A 22,725-nucleotide genomic window follows, 5' to 3' on the forward strand; every position below is an offset into this window, starting at 1 on the left:
CTCCCTAGGCTAGGGCTCCGCTCCCTCAGTCAGCGCGCCCGCACTGCAGACAGGCGGCGCGCTGACAGGCACAGACCGCGATATGCGGTCTGTAGGGAGCCGGGTTCCGGAGCGGAATCTGATCGTGGTGCCATGGTGCCGTCCACCCCCCAACACACAACACATACACACACATACACACTCACACACTTTAACCCGCAGCTCCTTCCCTGCTCCCCGCCCAAGGCGCCTCCCATCTAGCTCCTTCCCTCCCCTCCTCCCCATTGGCTGACTCGCGTACCACGTGACGCGTCAGCGCTGAAAATCATAGGATCTTGCAGCATCGGACGGCTGACGCGTCACAATAGGTAGTGAGCCCTGCCGGAAGGGGCAGCGGGGTCAAGGACCATTCGGGCAAGGGTCTGGTGGCCCGCGGCCACGCGCGCCGCCGGCCGCAGCGGGTTCGCAGCCCAATAGACGCTGCCACAGTAATTATTCATCTTAATCTCAATGCCTCCTTCACCATCTCAGTACTACCTTAATTCACTAAACAAATGATCCAATATCACAATTTAATCTTTCCAGTGATAAACTGATCATCCAAACACTTTCATGACTACTATCATGTTAGCGCGGCATTAATCCTCCATAACACATATAGCACAAAGTGACCCATGGCACTTCTAGAGCCTTAATTTATTTATAAAAAAATAAATAAAAAAATACCAGGAAGTAATACACTACATTGAAAGTTACCTCTCGTACGTCTTGGGAGCCTCACTCGCCTTAACTATGCCAGGAAAACTCTTATCCTTACTACAGTAACATACTAAATCCATATGCCAAACACATCCTTCCTACATACAAACATACTTCAATGACACCCTTCAATTCAATCAAGCCATGGCTACTTGTTTCCTTAAGGAAGGGTCTCTTTGCAGGATGAAAAGATATGCAGGGTTGAACAGAAGAATCATAGAGAGAAAGATCTGAGAATGGTTGTGAGCTCTACTGGGCCTGCAGCTCCTCCAGTTCTCACATCTCCGTGTGTCTGTTATCTGCACTACGGGGAAAGTGAATATATGACTTGTTGAGGATCTCTCGACTTCCTGGAGAGGTGAAAAAAAGATGCAAAAGTAGTCTACTGTGTTGTGCCTGAAACATATTACCAGTGAAGAAGAGAATCCCTTCTGCCCATAATTATAATATTGAATAGTACATAAATCTGAAAACTTGACAACTTTCAGTTTGCAGTGGTTATAAATTGATCAACAGAATATTACAATGTGAATAAAACATGCTGCTGGTCATTACCTTCCTGGAGAGCATCTGAAATACTTCTCAGTTCTAAATGTTGAATGTTCAAAGACTCGCCTCTGTAAGGGGCACTTTCTGGTTTCAATATTTCCAACTCAGAATTAGCATTATAATCGCACATCTTATTTGAACCCTGTATTTATAAAAATAAAGATCTATTAAAAACATTTATCAAGCTAATGTTTAGATTATTGATATAGACAGTATTAGGAGAAAGGGTAATACAAATGGTAACGCCCCTGCATGTTAAAAGCAGGGAAACCCGTTTGAATCCGAGTGTCAGCTCCTTGTGACATTGGTAAAGCCACTAGCATCTTGCAGATATCAAAAAATATATATCTATGTAAATTGTACGGTCTGTGTGGCATACACTGCAGAGCTATTTAAGAAAACTGTTATACTGAATGGGTAATACAAAAATTCCTACAAACTCCCTTTAGGCTGCTCTATTTTGTAATCTAACAACATATCAGTGGAAAAAATGTTTTCTGTGAGATGCTTTCCCGAAAATTTTAATACACATACTATACAGGTACAGTACAGATGGGCCACGATTCAGCTTCATTCTGCACGTCATTGGAGTGGGTGGACCGCGGCCCAAGTGTGACCAAGTGCAGTGCAGGGGAAATTTCCCATAATCCCACCAGGCCGCCACCCGTCTGAAAGAGCTTCTCAGAGAGAGAGCAGAGAGAAGCTCTACTTGCACAGCTCTTACAGGGGATCGCACGTTTTTTATTTTCATTAAATAGGATTGAAGCAGGGGGTCTCCGGATCTGGAATGCATTCATTTCAGGTCCGGGGACTCCCTGCTTCTCTAGGTACAAGCTTCCGAATCCAGTGCCGGAATCGCATGCAAGTTTAAATGTCCACTAAGGTAATGAATGAGTTAAACACCAGTACCCAGCTTGTTGGTGGTAGAGGGGGTGGGTGAAAGGTGTAGTTTCCCCAGGGCGGGTGGTTAGTACGGTTTGTAGTTTCCAAAATTATGGAAAATGAGTCAGTTCTGAATTTGGGCCAATAAAAGGTCTACTCAAACCCCTCCATAGTTATCACTATACTACAAATGTGTAATGAGATACTTCATGCAATGGAGTATAGGTGCTGCCAGTATCATGTTAAAAGATCCCGTGGGCCAATAGGAAGCTGTAATGGATGACGTTGATGCTTCTATTGGCCCACGTGAAGTGGAACCATTAAAAAGGCACATTGCTCACTCAGCGGGGGCTGCTGTCGGTATGTCCCACGGGGGTAAGTACCTCGAAAACCAAGGGGTCTCCATCTAGCACCAAGAAAAACAACCCTTGGCAGAGAGAAGTCTTTAAATAACAAGGTTTTAGCAACAGAGGTATTAAAATGGGTCTTGATTTTTAACAAACAATGTAGTGGTTAGGATCATAATGTAATTACAATCATTGTCATTTTTAATCCCCAACATGATGAAATCCATGCTATACAGAATAAACATTGGGATATATAATTAAGTGATGATGAACTCAAGCCATATCTGGAAGAGAATTATAGCATATATCACTTTATTGCTGGTCATGCGAAGCTTGACAATTTATGAGAACTACCCAAACTTTTTAGAATGGTACACATAAAAAAAGAATTCCCCATTCAGCAATGCATTTATTGTCTGTCTAAGTGAGTTATGCAGTTGCTTAATGAGCCTTGTAAAGTATTGTATGCGGGAAAGACCACCGGGGAAAGGCATCGTCAATTTCCAGAAAATGTATGCAATACTAAAAATGATCTGGGTGATTTATCTAATGACAAGGCATTTTCTAATGAAACAAAGGTATTTTGAAAAGTCTTTAGTCTTTAGCATTGACATTCCCATAGCCATTAGAAGGGGTAATTTGGAGAACGCTCTGTTACTGTACATCAAGAAAGCAAATGGATATTTACTCTCAATAAAGTATGAACTTGTGGTCTCAATGAAGAATGAAACTTTACTGGCTACCTGTAATAAGAAATAGTTAAATGTGAAAAACAAAACCTGTTCTCTTTTCGATTTTACATGTATGATGTCACCACCGCTATACATAAGAAAACATCTCCCCTTGATACCATGGAAAAATGCATGTCAGGTGTATGGATGCGATTCATCACCTGAACCCTTCACTACCACGCCAAGAATATTTGTGACTGCACCTAAACTACTTCTATTTGGAAGGTGGAGATCCTCTCACCACACAATACTTTATGAATATTGTGCACTATATCATTTGTGTGGTGAACTGTATCATGTGGGACACATTTTATTCAATTCTGTTCTCTTTTTTTCTTGCCTGTTTTATTATTTTATAAGTGCTTTTTATAGGCTAATGTACCGATATACAGGCATACCCCGGTTTAAGGACACTCACTTTAAGTACACTCGCGAGTAAGTACATCTCGCTCAATAGGCAAACGGCAGCTCACGCATGCGCCTGTCAGCACGTCCTGAACAGCAATACTGTCTCCCTACCTGTACCGAAGCTGTGAGCAAGCGGGGAGACTATAGAGCCTGTTACAAATGCGTTATTTATATCAGTTATGCACGTATATGATGATTGCAGTATAGTACATGCATCGATAAGTGGGGAAAAGGTAGTGCTTCACTTTAAGTACATTTTCACTTTACATACATGCTCCGGTCCCATTGCGTACGTTAATGCGGGGTATGCCTGTAGTTATAAGCAATTGTCACCACTGGGTTCCCACTGTAGCAATTGGAAAGCAATTTGGCTTTTTGGTGACTATATTTCTGTGTGTGTCTTTTGTACATACATTAATTCATGCATCAGTACTATTTATGGTGGTATTGTGATCTCTAGTACTCTTCAACATTTGTATGGATCTGTAATAAATTGTATATTTTCTTAATACGTTCCAGTGTGCCCATGTTATGGGATTTTTTTTTTTAAACGTATTTTTGATACAATAAAACTAGCTATTGGAATACATAGAAAAAGGACTTCAAATACCTGTTCATGGCAGGATTAGTTTGGTAAAAAAAAAAAAAGGCGATAACTGCTGCACACCATATAATAAAAAAGAAAGAAACATACATATTTACCGGTGCGCTTGTGTTGAAAGAAGTCCTGCAGGAAATCCAAATCATACGGTAAAACCAGAATAACTCAAGGCACTGCGGATTTTCTCCGCCACTCACCACTTGAAAAAGACCGCTCTGGTCGAAACGTCGCTAAGTTTTTGGTTCATTAAATAGCATTAAGAAAATCTGCAGTGCCTTGTGTTCTTCTTGTTTTACCGTAGAATTAGTTTGGTAACAGTGTGTCATCTAAAGAGGTACAACATGATCAGGCACTCCTAACCTGAACTACTTCAATTAATGTAGCTCAAGTTTTAGTTGCATTTTTTACCTTGTCCTCATACAGGTTCAAAATGGGACCCAAATATTGATTACATGAAATAAACCACTTCAAATAAAGTTGTCCGTGCCAGGACGCAGTGTGCATATTTGAAGACTACTTTTTTTTTTCCAGTGCACCTGACAAACTATTCATTTTAATGTCAGTGCCCTTTTAGAGACATTCAACAGAGTAGAGTCATCCATTTCTGAGATGCAATAAAAATAACATTTTCCTAAGAAAATAATTTGGATTATTTTGTATGTTATATGTTAAAAAATCTCTGCAGTCTGTTCAAATATTGTATTCAGCAATTTAAGATTATGGGGGCAAAAAAACAAAAACTTTTTCTTAGCAAGGCAAGGGAGGAGAAATTGTGGAACAAATTCCCTCAGCCCTTTATATACAGTAAAAGGAAAAAATCCCACTGAAAGCAATACGTAAATTAAACCAAAATTACCAGAGCTGGTGGAAGATCTCTACCGCAGTCGTCAAAGAATCCATCTTGTCTAAAAAATAAAAGTAGAAAAAAAAAATTCTGAAAGACAAATATGAGTAGCCTTTGATGCATCAAGAATAACTGCATGAATGCATATCGAAACATCATACAGAAGAAACTTAAGGGTTTTTGAATGGTAAGCAAATAAAAAAATCAATCTTTATATAAACCTATTAAAATAAGTATTGTATTCCTCACTGTATCTGACATGGGGAAACAAGATATGCAGCATAATTAACTCAGATTGAAACTTCATTTATAGGGCAGTACCATGCAGTAGCTAAAAAAAAAGGTAAATAATTTATCAGTATAATTGGCTTTCTTAGTAAGTTTTAATCACCCTTGAAGTAAGTTTTATGTTTTTAAATCCCATCAAAAATGAATACTGAACGGAAAAAACATTTCCCCCTCTGGGTTATTAAATTCAAACATATCCAGGTGTGTGGCATTTCAGCATATCAGCGCCTTATGTTTATTTGTTTAACCAATGATGGCTTCATACAAACTAAATTAACAATGGACCAAACAAAGAAAACAATTCACTTCTAATTTTGTGCACTAACAAACACTTAAAGACATTAAAGATGGTAGAAACCACCCAAAGCTTTTGTTTAGCACAGAAAAGAGAAAAACTTATTTTTTTAAAATAGTATGGGGCACTAAGCGCCTGAAAAAAAAATCGTCGGGCTATCTAAATTGCCAGTTTTAACAGCGTTGCTACCATGGTTTGAGAAAACCTAGAATACCTGCGATAGCAACATTTGCAAAACTGGCGTGTAGCCGGCGACGTGATGATCGCGTTTCTGAAAGGGGCTCACCCGGCGATTTCTTTCTGCACAGGATTGATGCCAGAGGCCGGCTGGGGTCCCCGGGTGGTCCCTGTGAGTGTCCATGGGCCCCACAGGGGTCCCTGTAGGCCCTCGACTGGTCCCCGCGGATGTCCGGGGGTCTTCAGGTGGTCCCTGTGGGTGTCCGGGTTGTCCCCGCTGGTCTGCGGTACCAATCCAAAAGACACCAATCCACTTCAAAAGACTGTTCATGGTCCCAAGGCTCAGCAAAGTATCCGGCCGCTCCTCCTCTTACCATGCACACCAAAACTGGATCAATCTACTGGAGACTCTCACATCCACCACAAGTCTAAGTTCTTTCAAAACTAAAGTTGTCACACATTTTAATCTGGTCTATAACATACGCCTATAATATATATTATCTTTAACTGTGCATGCAATATCTTCTATATAATATTTACCCTGTTCACTTATGTAACTATGTACTTGTAACCGTGTATTATTTGTCATCATAAGTCTATGCCCAGGACATACTTGAAAACGAGAGGTAACTCTCAATGTATTACTTCCTGGTAAAACATTTTTTTGTCAGATCTCAGGTACGTGCTGCACTTCGTAGGGGTGAGGAGCTTGTTCAGATAGACGTGTAGCTTGCCCAGGAAGTATTTGAAGGCAAGACAGAAAAGACAGGAAAGATGAACTTTGCACCTAGATTCAAGTGATGACCAATCTAGTGCTTTGTGAATGTCACAGTAATGTGTGTTGTAGTTGCATTGGAGAACAAAACGGCATATTGAATTGTAGAGGATGTCAAGTTTGCCAAGGTGGGTTTGGGGTTCCAAGCCGTATACTATATCCCCAAAGTCGATAATTGGCATTAGCATCTGCTGTGCAATAAGCTTTCTGACCAGCAGACTTAGGGAGCATTTGTTCCTGTAAAGTACACCTAGTTTGGCATAGGATTTGGATGTCAGGGTATCAATGTGCATCCCAAATGTTAAATGGGAGTCAAACCATATGCCCAAGTATTTAAAACTAGTAACAGGAGTTAGGGAGGTTTTAGCGTTGGTTCTGATCTGGAGCTCAGTCATTGGAAGCTTTAGGAATTGAGCCGTGGTCCCAAATACCATTTTTACAGTCTTGTCAGTTTTTAAAAACAGTATGTTTTGGGAAATCCAGTTTTCAAGTCTAAAAAAGTCAGATGAAGAATATGTTAAAGGTCGGAGAGGCTATGGCTGTGTGCATATAAGATTGAGTCATCCGCATACATGTGTATTGAGGCTTCCTTACAAGCTGTAGGAAGATCATTGATGAACACTGGGAAGAGTAGGGGCCCCAGAACAGAGCCTTGCGCGACACCACAGGTGATATCCAAGGGGTTGGAGTTAGAGCCCGAGATGGACACATGTTGGGATCTACCTGATAGGTAGGGATGAAACCAGTTAAAGCATGCTTCCCTATTCCAGAGCTCTGGAGTTTGTTAAGCAAGATAACATTATCAACAGCACCAAAAGCCTTTGCAAAATCTAGGAATATTGCACCAGTGAGTTTTCCCCGTTCCATTCCACACAGGATTTCATTGCAAACTTTTAGCAGGGTAGTTACCGTGGAGTGTTTGGGGCGAAAGCCAGATTGGAATTGGCTAGGGAAATTTGTTTTGGTATAGTAACCGCTTAATTGTGAGTGAACACATTTTCCCATGACTTTGGATAGTATTGGGAGAAGAGAGATTGGCCTGTAGTTCGTTTTTTGTCCCCACTTTTGAAGATTGGGACAACTGTGGCAGTTTTCCAGGTCTTAGGGATATGGCCTGCAGACAGAATAGAGTTGACTATGGAAGCAATTGGTTTGGCAATGGCTGGGGCACCAAGTCTTAGGAACTTAGATTGCAGTAAGTCAGGTCCACATTGGCTGTTTAGTTTCAATTTGAGGAGCGCTTGTGTAATCTCTTCGGATACTGGGACAAATTGAAAATTGTGAGCAGTGTTGGGAGAGGGTGGGGCTATAGGGGTACTCACAGAGTGACGTTCATGTTTGTGGTTTGGGTTGTGTTGCGCTAATAAGTTAGTTGCACACCCCACAAAGTAATCATTGAATGCATTGGCTAGTGTTGTTAATTAATTAATTGTTTTGTTAGCTAGTGGTTTTATTTGTTTACTAGTTTGCTTGGATAATTGTTTAATTGTATTGTTTTTAAATAACATAATTGTAATAATTTAGCTATTTCTGTTATACTGTAGATAATTATTTGTGATGTGTTCTATAAGGCTATTTAGTTGTTTTTTTATTGTTGGGTGTTTAGGTGCTTCTGTATTTGTGATTATGGTGTATTTTTGGCCTTGGCTTATCATGCCCATATTATATGGGTATGATATATCACTGTGCCAATCAATGGATACAGGGTCGGTTTAGTGGGTCCGGGGTTGGTGCTTAGGCCTCCAGTGTGGGTAGCATAAGAAGGGGGTTAACCCCTTAATTACTATGGCAGTTATTAACCACTAATGTGATTAAGGGGTTAGGGGCCACAAGATTTTTTCTTGTATTCTTTCTGGCAATGGAGTGCTGACGAGGACGCCCTTCATGATGGCAGTGGTAAGTTGAACATTTTATTTACTTTATTTATGCTGGCTGGCTAATGTTTGATTTTATAATGGGCAAATAAGCTATTATCTGGATAATAGTTATTTTGCCTATTACTGTATTGTATGTGTTCAGGGGGAGGTGTATTTATTGCAATGTATTCCAAATTTTTTTTTTGCAACAGGATTGTTACCGCAGGCCAGCGTGGACCACCCGAGGACACCCGGACACTCTCCCGAGGGCCCCCAGACACCCGCTGGGACCACCTGGAGGCCCACGGACATTCACGGTGACCCCTGCCGTCCTCTGGTATCAATCCTGTGTATAAACAAATAAAAAATGCTTTTATGTTTTACGCACAGGAGGTGGGTTGTGTATTGGTGGTTAGTACATATTATAATCTTTATTGGGGGTAGAGGGGTGAGTGAAGGGCCAAGTACCCGCTTCACTCATCCCCTCTGCCCCCAATAAAGCTACTGCTGTTCCTTAACCCCTTCATTGCCTTAGCGGTTAGCCGCTAAAGTTATGAAGTTGCCTGTAAATGCATTTTTATTGCATGGGATTCATACCGGGGGTCTCCGGTGCTGATATTAATGGGTATCAGCTACGGAGACTCCCGGCATCAATCCGACACAGGAAAAATGCATTTTTTTTTCTATGTCCCCTCTCGCCGCTTTTCGGCAGCTTCTAACCACCTTCCTGCCGGGAGGATTTTGAAAGGAAATCTCTATTCTAGAGCCGTGATTAGCCCTGATAAGCTAACCATGGCTACTAGAATTGCATGAGTTTGAAACCCTGCCGGTAAGTGGCTTCTCGCCGCTCATTTGACGGTTAATTTCCCCCTCTGAATTTTTCTTGAAGAAAAGGGCTTTTATCGGCGACTTAACTGGGCTTACTGAATAGCAGTAGGCCTTTTTGGCGAAAAGGCCTTGATAAGTGGGTTATTATTGGCGCTTACAACACGCAGTAGAGACGAGCGAAAGTGGAGTTTTAGAATCCGACACCCCAGAACCTTGGTAAGCCAAGCAAATTTAGCCAATAGCATGGCGATACATTTGGTTTACATTCCCAAGGTTCAGGATGTTGGATTACAAAAATCAGAAAAAAACTCATCTCTAACAAGCTTTCCTTATAATACAATGCCATTGTCTTTTCAGAACTTTGATTTCAATGTAACATACAGTTCTAATCACCATTTGTTTTTATCGTCTAAGACAGGGGTGTGCAAACTGGGGGCGCTGGATTGTTCATGGGGGGGGGGGGGGTGTGCAGCGGTTGCAGAGCCCCCGGGCTCGTCCCCACGGCATTAAAAAAAATGCCGGGGGATCGTGTGGGGCCTCTGCAACTCTACTTACCGTGATTCAGATGGCTGGTGTGATGCTTCGCTATGGCAACGCGGCGTCAAATGACGCCACGGGTCATGTGACGTGATGCCACATGTCGTCATTTGACGCGGACCAAAGAGGTAAGGGGGGGTGCGAATAGTGAAGGGAGCAGGCAGGGGGGCGCAGCTTAAAAAGTTTGCGCCCCCCTGATCTAAGGAATGATAAGTGTATATGGAACAAACTTTACCTTAATACTGAAATAAGGACTTGAATGCTAGAGGAATATGTTAAAGTTTTAACACGTCGTGGTACAAATAAATAGTACCTGCATACCCAGAGACGTGACAACAACTTAAACTGTGTTTTTAACAGTGTAGCTCCATTACATTCATTGAACCATGGCTTTATTTGAAATATGAACAGAAAGAATATTAAGAATTGCTACCTCTCACTTCCAACATCATTTTCTTTATCAGCGAAATCATCTTCAGTGTCTTCATCGGTCAATTCTAACAAAATATCTGTCACCTATTGGTAAAAGAATGAATAAATGCACAGTTATATAGAAACTATACATTTTTAAACACATACGGTGCTCAGGATAAATATGCCAAAAAAAATGAAATTAGACAAAAGAAAACTAATATGCAGTCATATTGTAGTCAAATGAAAGGGAGCAGGGGAAACTAATCAGAATTGGGGGGGGGGGGTGGGAGAGAGAAAAAGATGCAGATGTGTACCATAAAACTTCACTTGTGCATGGATTGCAGGATAATCAAACTACAGAAATGCATTCTGTGTTTTTAGGAACCAGTTGCATTATCACTGTGTATATTAAACTGGAAATGGTGGGCAGTTTATGACTTTTAATAGATTCAGAGGTGTCAAAGGGGAAGATCCTTATCTGGAGCGGGTAGCTTCAAAGGAATGCCTTGCCTCTACCAAAGCCAGACATCCTTGAGGTCATTTGTAGGACACTTTCTGTATCATTATTGAGTGATATTTTATAAGATAATTCATATTCAGTACCACCCTCCATTATATAAGAGATAAATATGTGAATGGCAAAAATACATGGTCGTGTACATGTAAAGCATGATGTATTATACAGCGTGTATAAGTATCAGATACAGTACATGATTTGATGTTCAAGGGTATAGAGAGGGCTATCACCTGTGATATGTAAGCATTCATCACAATCAATCCTAAAAGCTGCTGCTAAAATCACTTTACTCTCTCCTAAATCTGTCTCGGCTTCTCATCTCCTGCTGAAATCCCTCTCCTAGCTTCCTATTAAACTCCATATCGCTTAGAAAAATTTCCTCCTCACTTTTAAGGCTATAAAGGCGTACCCCGCATTAACATACGCAATGGGACCGGAGCATGTATGTAAAGCGAAAATGTACTTAAAGTGAAGCACTACTTTTTCCCACTTATCGATGCATGTTCTGTACTGCAATCGTCATATACGTGCATAATGGATGTAAATAACGCCTTTGTAACAGGCTCTATAATCTCCCCGCTTGCGCACAGCTTTTGTACAGGTAGGGAGCCGGTATTGCTGTTCAGGACGTGCTGACAGGCGCATGCGCAAGCTGCCGTTTGCCTATTGGGCGATATGTACTTACTCGCGAGTGTACTTAAAGTGAGTGTCCTTAAAGCGAGGTATGCCTGTACACTCTTCTGCCCCTCCTTACATCTCAGCCCTAATTTCTCGCTATACAACTGCCTGACTCTTGCGTTTTGCTCAAGGATGTTTTCTGTGTACCCCCTTTGTAACTAAATCCCTCTAGCACCTAAAACTACTCTCACTCACTTCCCCACACCTCTGGAATGTCCTTCTCCTTGATATCCGAGTGGCACCCTTTACCTCCACCTTTAGGACCTTTCTTAAAACACACCTCTTTAATAAAAGCATATGGTTTGCCCTACTGGCTGATACTATACATCTCAGATGCACTGACCCTGACAGACGCACTTGTATGTATGTATATCTGTTTTACATTCTGCACCATTACATTACATTTCATCTGCACCATTAATGTACATAGCGCTTCACAGCAGTAATACACGTGACATAATCATATAAATAACAAAATAAATAACACATAATGGGAAGTAATTTTCCATGTCCCATATTACCTTCACAAGTGGCATGGAGTAGGCAATGAGCTGTCATTTTGAATTATGGCCACTATTTTGAAATCAGACAACATGACATCACTTTTCCAAAACCCTGGGAACCATTTAACAAAAATTAGAAAAGAATAGCTCCAGTATATTTTTTGCATATGGCTTCTAAGCCAGCCCCTGGTCTAAAATGAATAAAATAGGAAACCTATACATTACCGGCAAAAGTCTTGTATCAGGTCTTTCAAGGGGTCACGAAGAAACAATATAGAAGAAACAATATAATAGCTATGTACTTCCCTTAGTAGATCTGATTTGTATGTTTCAGATATACCAGCGGGGGGGGGTGGAGGGGGGTGTACCAGCGGGGGGGATGTACCAGCGGGGGAAAGGGCGGGGAGATGTGGCGGCAGCGAGGGGAGATGTGCCGGCAGCGGGGGGAGATGTACCAGCGAGGGGGAGGGGAGATGTGCCGACAGCGAGGGGAGATCTGGCAGCAGCGCGGGGAGATATGCCAGCAGCGGGGGGAGGGAGGGGGAGGCAGGGAGATGTGCCGGCAGCTGTGGGGGGGGGGGGGGCGGAGAGATGTGCCGGTAGCGAGGGGAGATGCGGCAGCAGCGTGGGGAGATGTGCCGGCAACTCTCCTGGCGAAGCCAGGTACAAAAGCTAGTAATAATATAATACATAGTGGGAATAAGCACTTCAGACATGAAAGTAACAATAGGAAAGGAAGTCCCTAACCAGAAGAGCTTATAATTGAAGTGGTAAGTAGGAAGAATTTACAGAGATAGTAGGAGGGTGTTATGGTAAGTGATTGTAAGTTCTTCGGAGCAGGGACTCCTTTTCCTAAATGATACTTTTGTCTGAAGCACTTCTTCCCATTATGTGTTATTTGTATTAACTGTTATTTATATGATTGTCACGTGTATTACTGCTGTAAATGGCACTGTATAAAGTAAGACATACATACAGAAACCATCTCTGATCCTAAACATGCTGGACACCAAAGAAACTGTATGTAGAGATATTTTGCCGTATAGAGATGTGCCAAGAATTGATCCTTTTGGTGTAATTCATATAGAATTGAAAGTATAAATAAAAGGGTACATCTGCAATACGTGACACCAATTTGTCCCAAACAGTGACTAAAGGCAGAGTGATTGGACACTGTGCACAGCCTAGCAGTAGGAGATTGGATTGATGAATGATCTATGTGGGCAGGTGTACTGTAAATACTATATCTGTTATTTTGTTTAATGGCACAAAGCTGTACAGAAAAAGAGTTTCTCTATTGTGATGTTATGCACTGGCAATTTTCTATTTTGTCTCTAAGAAGTGGCATTCCAATAATCCATTATATTGGTCATACAAAACTAGCATTGTTGCTTATGTTTGTGAATCGCTTTTGCAATCACAGGAACTGCTTCAATACCTGGCGAGTTTTACATTAATAATTTATATATATTTTGTATTTTTTTGTACTAGCAATAAATGTTGTGATTTTTGTGTGCAAAAAGTACTTCTAAATTGTGAACGCTTTTGTCTCCAACTTCTTGGGAATGAGTCTTTAATTACAACTGGACGGCTTATAACACAACCAATGTTTGCATAACCCTGTGCATGTGCACTTACAGCAGATCTGTAAGCCGATTGTCGAAACATGGCACTACCGTAATACCTTCCTCTCTCAACGATACTTTCATGACTAACACTTTGGTAAATACCCTTAAAACGGATGATAGGCCAAAGGCAAGACTGTAAAATGAAAAGGGATGCAATGTTGATCTTGACGAGCCAGTCTGAAAAACGTTTGGCGAGCATCACGGAAGACCAGATGATTACACTGGGATCGCAAGTAGTTAAATAAATGGAGTCAACAGGAGCAACACAATGGACAAAACAAGCTTAAACTCACCAAACAGTGGGTTATCGGGGGAATCCTAGCTGGCTAGGTGCTACCATAGCTAGGTTACCCAGGATGTCTTCCACAATCCGTTCATCTCAGGGTATTCCAGTACCCTGGATAGTCACTCGCTTACAGGTTCAAATCTCCCGCTTATCTCTGACATCAAGACTATCTATGAACCTCAAAATATCTGTAAGAACTCTGGAGGTCTGATCGGCATCAGCTTACATACTTTTCCAGCCTCCATCTGAAAACATGGAAGACCAGGTGCAGACCATTCAGCAAAGAGATTGTTTTCGCTGGCCTATCAGAAAGTGAGGGCTCGCCTGAGATTAACCAATCAGGAGTGGGAAATTCAAACTGACTAATGGGAATCGAGCCAGCGGGGCTACGACCCAGGCATCAGTTCCTAATTTCAGCTCATCTCCTGCAGAGATAGATGCCTCAGAGTCGGGGATGAACAAAGGCTCCCCCTTTAGGAATACATGTTCCCCAGACCTAAGTCGATGCCCTTCTCCACGTCCCCAAACATTTTACCTAACCCAAATTAGATTATAGCCCACGCTTTTATTAACAGCCCACCACTCAATGGAGTCTTGCCGGGGAACATAATATAAAGGGTGTCAGTCATTGTGGCTGCTATAAGATGGCCAAATGAGCCTACAACATAGGCCACCATCTTGAAAGGTAGGGGCAACCAGAGGGCTAGATTAAATATTTATTCTATAACAGAGTTACCCACATGACACCTTTATGTTTTAGAACAGAGATTTAAATATCGGAAACTGATGAAGTGCTGTGGAATCAATCAACACATGTATATTATTTTCCTGTTTTTGGTGGTGAGAAGCAAGTCTATGTAGTACACCCAATCAAACAGAAGCATTTAAAAGGGGGAGTGCTGTCTACTATTTTTATTTTAAATGTCACTTGAATTGCATGAAGCCGACTAACACTAGACACCATGGCAGTCCCTAAATAATAAATATAACCAAAACTGCGAGCATCTTCCCACAAGAAATTCCGCTTGCTTGCAGTATGATTGTGACAAATCTAATAGAGTGCATTTCCTGGTAATGTACAGGTTAATAAAAGCTTCAATCAGACTTAGAACTATGCAACTCATTTTGACAGATTTATAATAAATCATTCTTCCTGGTAATGCACAGGTTATTAAGAATTTATATTAGTGTTAGGGACCCTTGAGATGTGGTCTGTCGTGTAGTGGCTCAGGGGCTTACAACACTTTGGCCAAAATGTTAAACTAAAAGACCATTTTATTTAATAGATATCTATACATATATATTTAGGCACTGTACCGTGTATAAATTTCACTGGATGTGCACTGAGCTCTGTCTGTGTTCTGTCTCTGGTTTTAAACCGCAGGATTAAGACACAACCTCTATATTAAAGAACAATTGAGTAACTGGGGAAGAAGTTCATAGGCGGCTTGGACAAATCAAAGTAAATAAGGAACTTGGTCCCAATGGCAAACATCCAAGAGTTCTTAAGGAGCCAAATTAAGTAATAGCCAAACCATTACATTTAAAATTGAAGGACTCCATTTCCAAGGCTCAGTACCACAAGATTGACGTAAAGCAGACGTGGTGTCTATATTTAAAAAGGGCTCTAGATCACAACCGGGGAATTACAAACCTTGACATCAATAGAAGGAAAGCTAGTTGAAGGTTTAGTACAGGATAATATTCAGGAATACATAATGGAAAAACAAAAATATTAGTAATAGTCAGCATGGATTTATGAAGGATAGGTCATGCCAAACTACCCTTATTAGTTTCTTTGAGGAAGTAAGTAGGAATTTAGACCAGGGTAATGAAGTTTATATGTCAAACTTAGATTTTGCAAAGGCTTTTGACACGGTTCAACATAAGAAGTTAGTGTATAAAATAAAGCAAATAGACTTGGTAAAAATATTTGCACCTGGATTAGAAACAGGTTGAAGTATAGACAACAGAGAGTTGTAATAAGTGCAACCTTTTCAGGTTGGGCTAAAGTTGTGAGTGGAGTACCTCAAGGATCAGAACTGGGACTCCTGCTTTTTAACTTGTGGTTAGCACAGAGAGCAAAGTTTCCATTAATGCTGATGACATTAAATTTTGTAAGGTAGAATCAGAGCAGGATGTAATTTCTCTCCAGAAGGACTTGGATAGACTTGAAATATGGGGATGTAAATGGTAGGTGAGGTTATGCATTTGGGAAACAAGAATAAACAGGCAATTTACAAATGAAATGGGGATAAATTAGGAGAATCCTTGATGGAAAAAGATTTACAGTAGGAGTGCTTGTAGACTGATGGCTTAGCAATAGTGCCCACAGTCATGCAGAAGCTCCAAAGGGAAACATGATATTATCTTGCATTAAACGGGCAATGGATGAAAGGGATGTACAAATAATTGTGTCCCTTTATAAAGCATTAGTAAGACCACACCTTGCATATGGAGTACAGTTTTGGGCACCAATCCATAGAAAAGACATTATGGAACTGGAGAAAATGCAGAGAAGAGCCAGCAAATTAATAAAGGTGATGAATAATCTGATTTATGAAGAGAGGCTAGCCAAATTACATTTGTTTACATTACATCTAAGAGGGGATATGATAACTATATACAAAATATATTTGGGAACAATACAAGGAGCTTTCAAAATAACTATTCATCCCAAGGTCAGTACAAACGACACAGGGTCATCCCTTAAGGTGGGAGGAAAGGATATTTCACCAGCAAAAAATTAAAGGGTTCCTTACAGTAAGAGCAGTTAAAATGTGTAATTCATTACCCATGGAGACAGTGATAGCAGATACAATAGATATCTTCAAAAAAAGGTTGGACATATTTTTAAAGTAAACCGCTCATCCTTATATTTTTCTTCTTTTAGGTAAGTGACATATTTTTAGAAAGGACAGGTATACAGGGATAAATCAAATAAGTAAACATTGGAAGCATTTTGATTCAGGGAGTAATCTGATTGCCAATATTTGGAGTAAGGAAGGAATTTATTTTTCCCCTTATGAGATATCATTAGATTATATTTCAGTAGGGTTTATTGTTTGCCTTCCTCTGGATAAATATACTGTAAGTACAAATATAGGATAAAGTATCTGTCGTCTAACCACACACACACGGCTCGACAAATGCACTTTTAACAGCTGGCTAGGCGGTGGCCAGCGGCAGATGAGGAGGAAGACAGCTGGCGGCAGAAGAAGAGGACTGAGGACCACCATGTCAGCAGAGCACGGCAGCAGAGACATTACACGGCGGGCAGTGGCAAGAGAAGAGCATTGATACCATGTGAGCAGTACAGGAGAACAGCTGGGTAGGAGCTGCACTGTAGTAGCGGCAGACAACGGAAGTCAGTAAAGACTTCTCAGTCGGGCCGCTGGGGTGCACTTTTCCCCGTTGGTTCTCCTGTGCTGCTCACATGGTGTCAATGCTCTTCCCCTGCTGCTACTGCTGCCGCCTACCGTGTAACGCCTCTGCTGCCCTGCTCTGCTGACATGGTGGTCCTCAGTCAAAATGAATAAAAAAAACTTTGTAGATTGACTCAAATTTCACATATTAAAAATAACATAAAAATACATGATACAATAAGTGGATCCTGATGGACCCAATAACCCACACAGTCTAAGCACTAATAGGGGGTTCCCAAGTCACAAAACCACAGAACTACAAATGAACATGTTCAGGTAAAAATAGCTGTTACTGAGCTTACATATGAAAGGGAACACACCCCGTGCAGAGCTGGTGAGTATCCGCAACTGGTTAGGCTTCCGTCGTCATGTCCGCTCCCCACTGCGTGATGACGTCACCTCTACTCGTTTCGCGTCATATGACGATTCTTCAGAAGGACTTAGGAACCCCCTATTAGTGCTTAGACTGTGTGGGTTATTGGGTCCATTAGGATCCACTTATTATATCATGTATTTTTATGTGATTTTTAATATGTGAAATTTGAGTCAATCTATAAAGTTTTTTATTCATTTTGACTGATGGTTTTCTCTTTTTTGTGCTTCCTTTTTGTGTATATGTTCCTGTTTAACCCCGCTGATCACGGGAGAGTGGAAGCAGCAGAGGGATACCATCGCTTTCTGGATACAAAGTGACTTTTGTTGGAACTGCGCATACTTTTCTTTTTCTGGTCCTCCGTCCTCTTCTGCCACCAGCTGTCTTCCTCCGGTGCTGCTCTGTTCCCGTGGTCTTCAGTCCGCCTCTTCTGCCGCCGGCCACCCACCATCTTCCATCTCTGCTGCAGTGCTTCACCGAAGCCTGGTAAGTGAGCGTGAGAGCAGGAGGGGGGTGAGAGAGGAAGAGGAGGAGAGGCGTGAGAGAGGAGGGGGGTGAGCGAGGAGGAGGGGTCGAGAGAGGAAGAGGAGGATTGGGGTGAGAGAAGGGGGGGGGGTGAGAGAGGAGGGGTGAGAGAAGGAAGGTGTGAGAGGAAGAGAAGGAGGGGGTGAGAGAGGAGATGGGGGGTTAGAGAGGAAGGAGAGGAGGGGGTGAGAGAGGAAGAGGAGAAGGAGGGCGGTGAGAGAGGAAGAGGAGGAGGTTGAGAGAGGGAGGGGTGTGAGAAAGGAAGAGGAGGGTACATATATATTCATGTACTCTTGTTTCTTTTAGCAGTTCATAAACATGTGTAGAAAAAACACCCCAAATGTTGATACATTTGCGGTTAACCAGAAAACAAAATTAGAACTACAGTACCTACAACTTAGGTTACCTGTGAACAATTTTTTATTCTACCATACCTGTTTTATTTCCTGTTCCAGATAAGAACAAACATGTATCTTTTCAGGCTCTGGCAGTGAAGTCTCGTATTCTGAATTAGTGCCAGTCACAGTTGTTAAGCAGTTGTTACTGTCACCGTTGGTATTAGCAGAATCTTCAGTGATATCTTTCCTGTGATAGGAAAACAATATTACATTAAGTTGCTCAGAATAGAAAGCACTATGTCAGAAAAACACTTTTCCTGTTGATATAGCATTTACTAATGCAATTTATGCTGCCTTGTGCAAGAACAAAAATAAATAGCAACAGTTTGATGGACGATGAGGAAGCAGTTTCACACAGTCAAACATATGTAAGTAAATACCTGTATATTGCTATCTTCAAATTGTACAGAGAATATTTTAGCTATTTTGTAATAAAATAAGATCTATTTGTAGTATGATTTGGAAGTTTATTTAAAAGGGCGAGACTTTCCCAACCATGACCAGCAGTCACCTTTGAACATACTTTAATTGGAAACCTACGAGGTTACGAAAGCTCTTTTACCTATAATTTAATCAATGAAAAACTTGAATCACTACCTACATCGAATCTGCTTTTCCCAAGACTAATATGGCACTAGAACTTTGAACTATTGCCGTTTAGTAAATGCCAAATCTCCTCAATCAACTCACATACTGTAAGTGTCCTAGGAAGTACTGCAATAAAAGCGTACTTTGTTTCAATGCTGTACAACCACTTTCTCATTGTACAGTATTACTTATAATTCAAACCACTGCAGTTATTGCAATAAGTATCTTTTAGATAAATTATTGATAAATAACAATCGCTGACCATCAGTTTAAAATGTTACTTGCAGCCAAAGAACTGTCAACCTTTATCTCACTTGCAAACAGCAGATAAGAAAGATCAGATCAGGCTTCACATTGAAATTAATGCCAAGAGCAAATTAAATTTGCTTTAATCAGTAATAAATCTGGATTAAAATTTGGATTGGAAAACGACACTCCTTACTGCGGCCACTTTGGTACTGCGTAAAGGTCCTGCGTCACACGCATGCCAATGAGACTGCAACGGTTCCTTATTGGCCTGCGTGATGCAGGACCTATAAACATGCAGGCAATACTGGCATGACCTATGGAGGTAATTATCTCGGGAAGCAGGGGATTCCCGGAGCTGAAATTAACACGGTTCAACTCCCATGCTTCTCACATAGGGGGATTTGAAATGCGCCTTTAAATATGAACTTTAATTTTAAAGAAGCTGTAGAAAGCATGGCCATAAACAGTGTCCAATGTTGTTTGCAGTAATCTTAACAGAAACAGAATTCTCCATACTAGGGATGGGCAGAGCAGTACAGATCCGTTTCCCGTGGATAGGTTTGACAAAACTCGTCACACCCACTAAAATCCGTCTGGGGATTGGATACTATAAAATCTGGACGGATTCATTCAAATCCGTCATTAAATACAATCCAGATGGATTTTTAAGAATCCGATAAAATCTGTTGCCGGATGTGTGTGAGAGACAGAGAGAGACAGCCAGAGAGCGAAAGAGACAGGCACAGAAAGAGACAAGCACAGAGAGCGAGACAGACACAGAGAGAGAGACAGACAGACAGAGCTAGAGACAGACAGACAGAGCTAGAGACAGACAGACAGAGCTAGAGACAGACAGACAGAGCTAGAGACAGACAGACAGAGCGACAGAAACAGAGAGAGAATGAGACAGACAGTGAAAGAGACAGCCAGAGAGATAGAGACAGTCAGAGAGATGGGGAAAGACAGACAGATAGGGAAAGACAGAGAGACAGACACAAGAGACAGCCAGAGATAGACAGACAAAGACAGAGAAAGACAGACAGAGATAGAGACATACATAGAGAAAGACAGAGAAAGATAGAGACAAACAGAAAGAGACAGAGAGAAAGAGTCAGACAGAAAGAAACAGACAGACAGAGAGAAAGAGACAGACAGAGAGAAAGAGACAGACAGAGAGAAAGAGACAGACAGAGAGAAAGAGACAGACAGAGAGAAAGAGACAGACAGAGAGATAGGTTTACCCTACTCCCTGTTATTCATGTTTTGGCAATACTGAAATGTTCTTTCGTCATGCCAATAAAGCTTGTTTGATATGATAGAGACAGCCAGATTATAGAAAGAGAGACGTACAGACATAGATAGACAGGCAGAGAGACAGATACACAGCAACAGAGAGAGACAGAGAGAGGGAGACAGAAAAAGACAGACAGAGAAAGAGAGACAGACAGAGAAAGATACAGACACAGACAGAGAGAGACAAACTGAGACACAGAGAGAGAAAGAGAGACAGACAAAGAGAAACACAGAGAGAAACAGACAGTCATTTTAATATACTTTGCATAAGCATTAGCATATTTCCCAGCTTTGTACGTACTGTGTGCTCCTTTTTCAGCACAGGCATGTCTCTGAGGGGATATATATACAGCTGGCGACACTTATTGAAGTGTGTGTGTGTGTGTGTGTGTGTGTGTGTGTGTGTGTGTGTTCCTTTTTTTTAACAATCCGGCAACAGATATTTTCCGTCTTCGGATTCTTAGAAATTCACCCGAAAATTGATTGTTCTCCGTCTCTGAAGAACAAAAAAATCAATTATTGCCCTTTTTGAAAATGATTCGCGGACTAAAGGAAGCAACCAATCCGAGGCAGATCCAAATGCACGTGTCTCTACTCCTTACTGTAAATCAGTATCTTCACTTTCGGAGTCAACTGCTTCTGCCAGAGTACCACATGCCACCCTGCTTTGCTGTAAAGTCCTCAGATCATGGTCGATGCTGCTCTGAAAATCAAAAAGGTGCTGTTCCACGGCAGCTCTGATGGTTCTTTCTAAAACCCTACAAAAGAAGAGAAAACAGACATTCTAATTGTTACACAGCGGATACAGATTTGAGCATTTCAGCCATCTCTGATTATTCAAGTCCGTTTTCAGAACAGAATGTCAAAATAGAAATGTTAAAAATGATCAGTTGGGAGTTCAAACTTTGAGGTCTCTCACTTCCTTCATTGTTTATCAAAATATAATGTGTAATATAGTATAAAAGTGCAAGTGAATCAAAATGAAAAAGGAAAGTAACAGTTTGTAAATTAATGAGTCGTAATTAAAAATATATATTACTAGGTGAAAATTTAGACCCACAACATTGTAACATTGTTTACAAAATTGCATCCACAAATCCATTTTGTCCAGGAAAAAGTTATCCCTTTTCTACTATTTTCAGTGTATTGACACTTACTCTGTTGATGCTGGAAGGATTCTGATGGGGGAAATATGAGAACTGCAAAATAAGCAAAGTTATTAGTTAAAAAAATGTAACATACATACATACATACATACATACATACATATGCGCTGAAAAAAGTCCCAATCGCACAGACTGTTCAGGTGAAGAGATTAAAGCTGCAGTTCAGTCTTTTTTTTTTTTTTAATTTATTTTTTTACTTCAATAGTTTTATGTATGCAATCTCTAATTACCTAAAGAACTGTATAGCTGCAGGTCAATTCGTTCTCCATGTATTGATAGGTCGAAATTTGGTGACATAATTAGTGAAGGGATCTGTTTATATTCTGCTTGTCTGTCAGTGGAAGCTCATGAATATTCATGAGCACTGCTGCACTGACATGTGCTAGAGGGAGGGCAGGGCTGACAAAAGGGTGTGCCAGGGCTTGTGACAGGACATGAAGGGGCAGTGCCTTAGCAAATGGCTGTTAAAATAGAATACAAGAAAATTGGACTTTCAAATTTGTTTTTTTTAAACAGAAAATGCTAAAAGTATTTTTTCTTACTACAGAACTGATTTATTAAAAAAAACACACATGCAGGATATTGACTGAACTGCAGCTTTAAAAGTATATTTGAAATGTCATCCACTTCTTTGCTGCTGATACCACAGAGGGGGCTTCGCTCTCTTTTTAGGTGATCCACAAGAGATCTTCAACAAATAGAAGAAAAGGCACAGCGCACCAGAATGAATGGCAAATAGGTGTATTGAAAACACACAAACATATCACTGACACATGAAATGAGAATAAAAGCAAACTCCTTGCAGTCCCAGGTGAGAGCTGATCAG

The 22,725-nt window shown here is 41.0% G+C and overlaps 1 protein-coding gene across 5 annotated transcripts in view; it reads right to left on the bottom strand.

The window, feature by feature from the left end:
* FAM13B (family with sequence similarity 13 member B) overlaps window positions 1–22,725 on the bottom strand; it is a 161,815-nt gene that overhangs the window by 55,992 nt on the left and 83,098 nt on the right. For 3 of the 5 annotated variants that reach the window (XM_075601591.1, XM_075601592.1, XM_075601596.1), the window contains 7 exons: window positions 21,891–21,932; window positions 21,336–21,491; window positions 18,640–18,790; window positions 18,023–18,163; window positions 10,290–10,372; window positions 5,113–5,161; window positions 1,294–1,429 (listed from right to left, as the gene is read on the bottom strand). In XM_075601591.1, coding sequence (XP_075457706.1) covers window positions 1,294–1,429; window positions 5,113–5,161; window positions 10,290–10,372; window positions 18,023–18,163; window positions 18,640–18,790; window positions 21,336–21,491; window positions 21,891–21,932 — 758 coding nt within the window. The remainder of the gene's footprint in view (window positions 1–1,293; window positions 1,430–5,112; window positions 5,162–10,289; window positions 10,373–18,022; window positions 18,164–18,639; window positions 18,791–21,335; window positions 21,492–21,890; window positions 21,933–22,725) is intronic. The other 2 variants (XM_075601594.1, XM_075601595.1) reach the window with 2 other exon arrangements.

The sequence above is a fragment of the Ascaphus truei genome, chromosome 5, assembly GCF_040206685.1.
Source record: "Ascaphus truei isolate aAscTru1 chromosome 5, aAscTru1.hap1, whole genome shotgun sequence".
Lineage (NCBI taxonomy): Eukaryota > Metazoa > Chordata > Amphibia > Anura > Ascaphidae > Ascaphus > Ascaphus truei.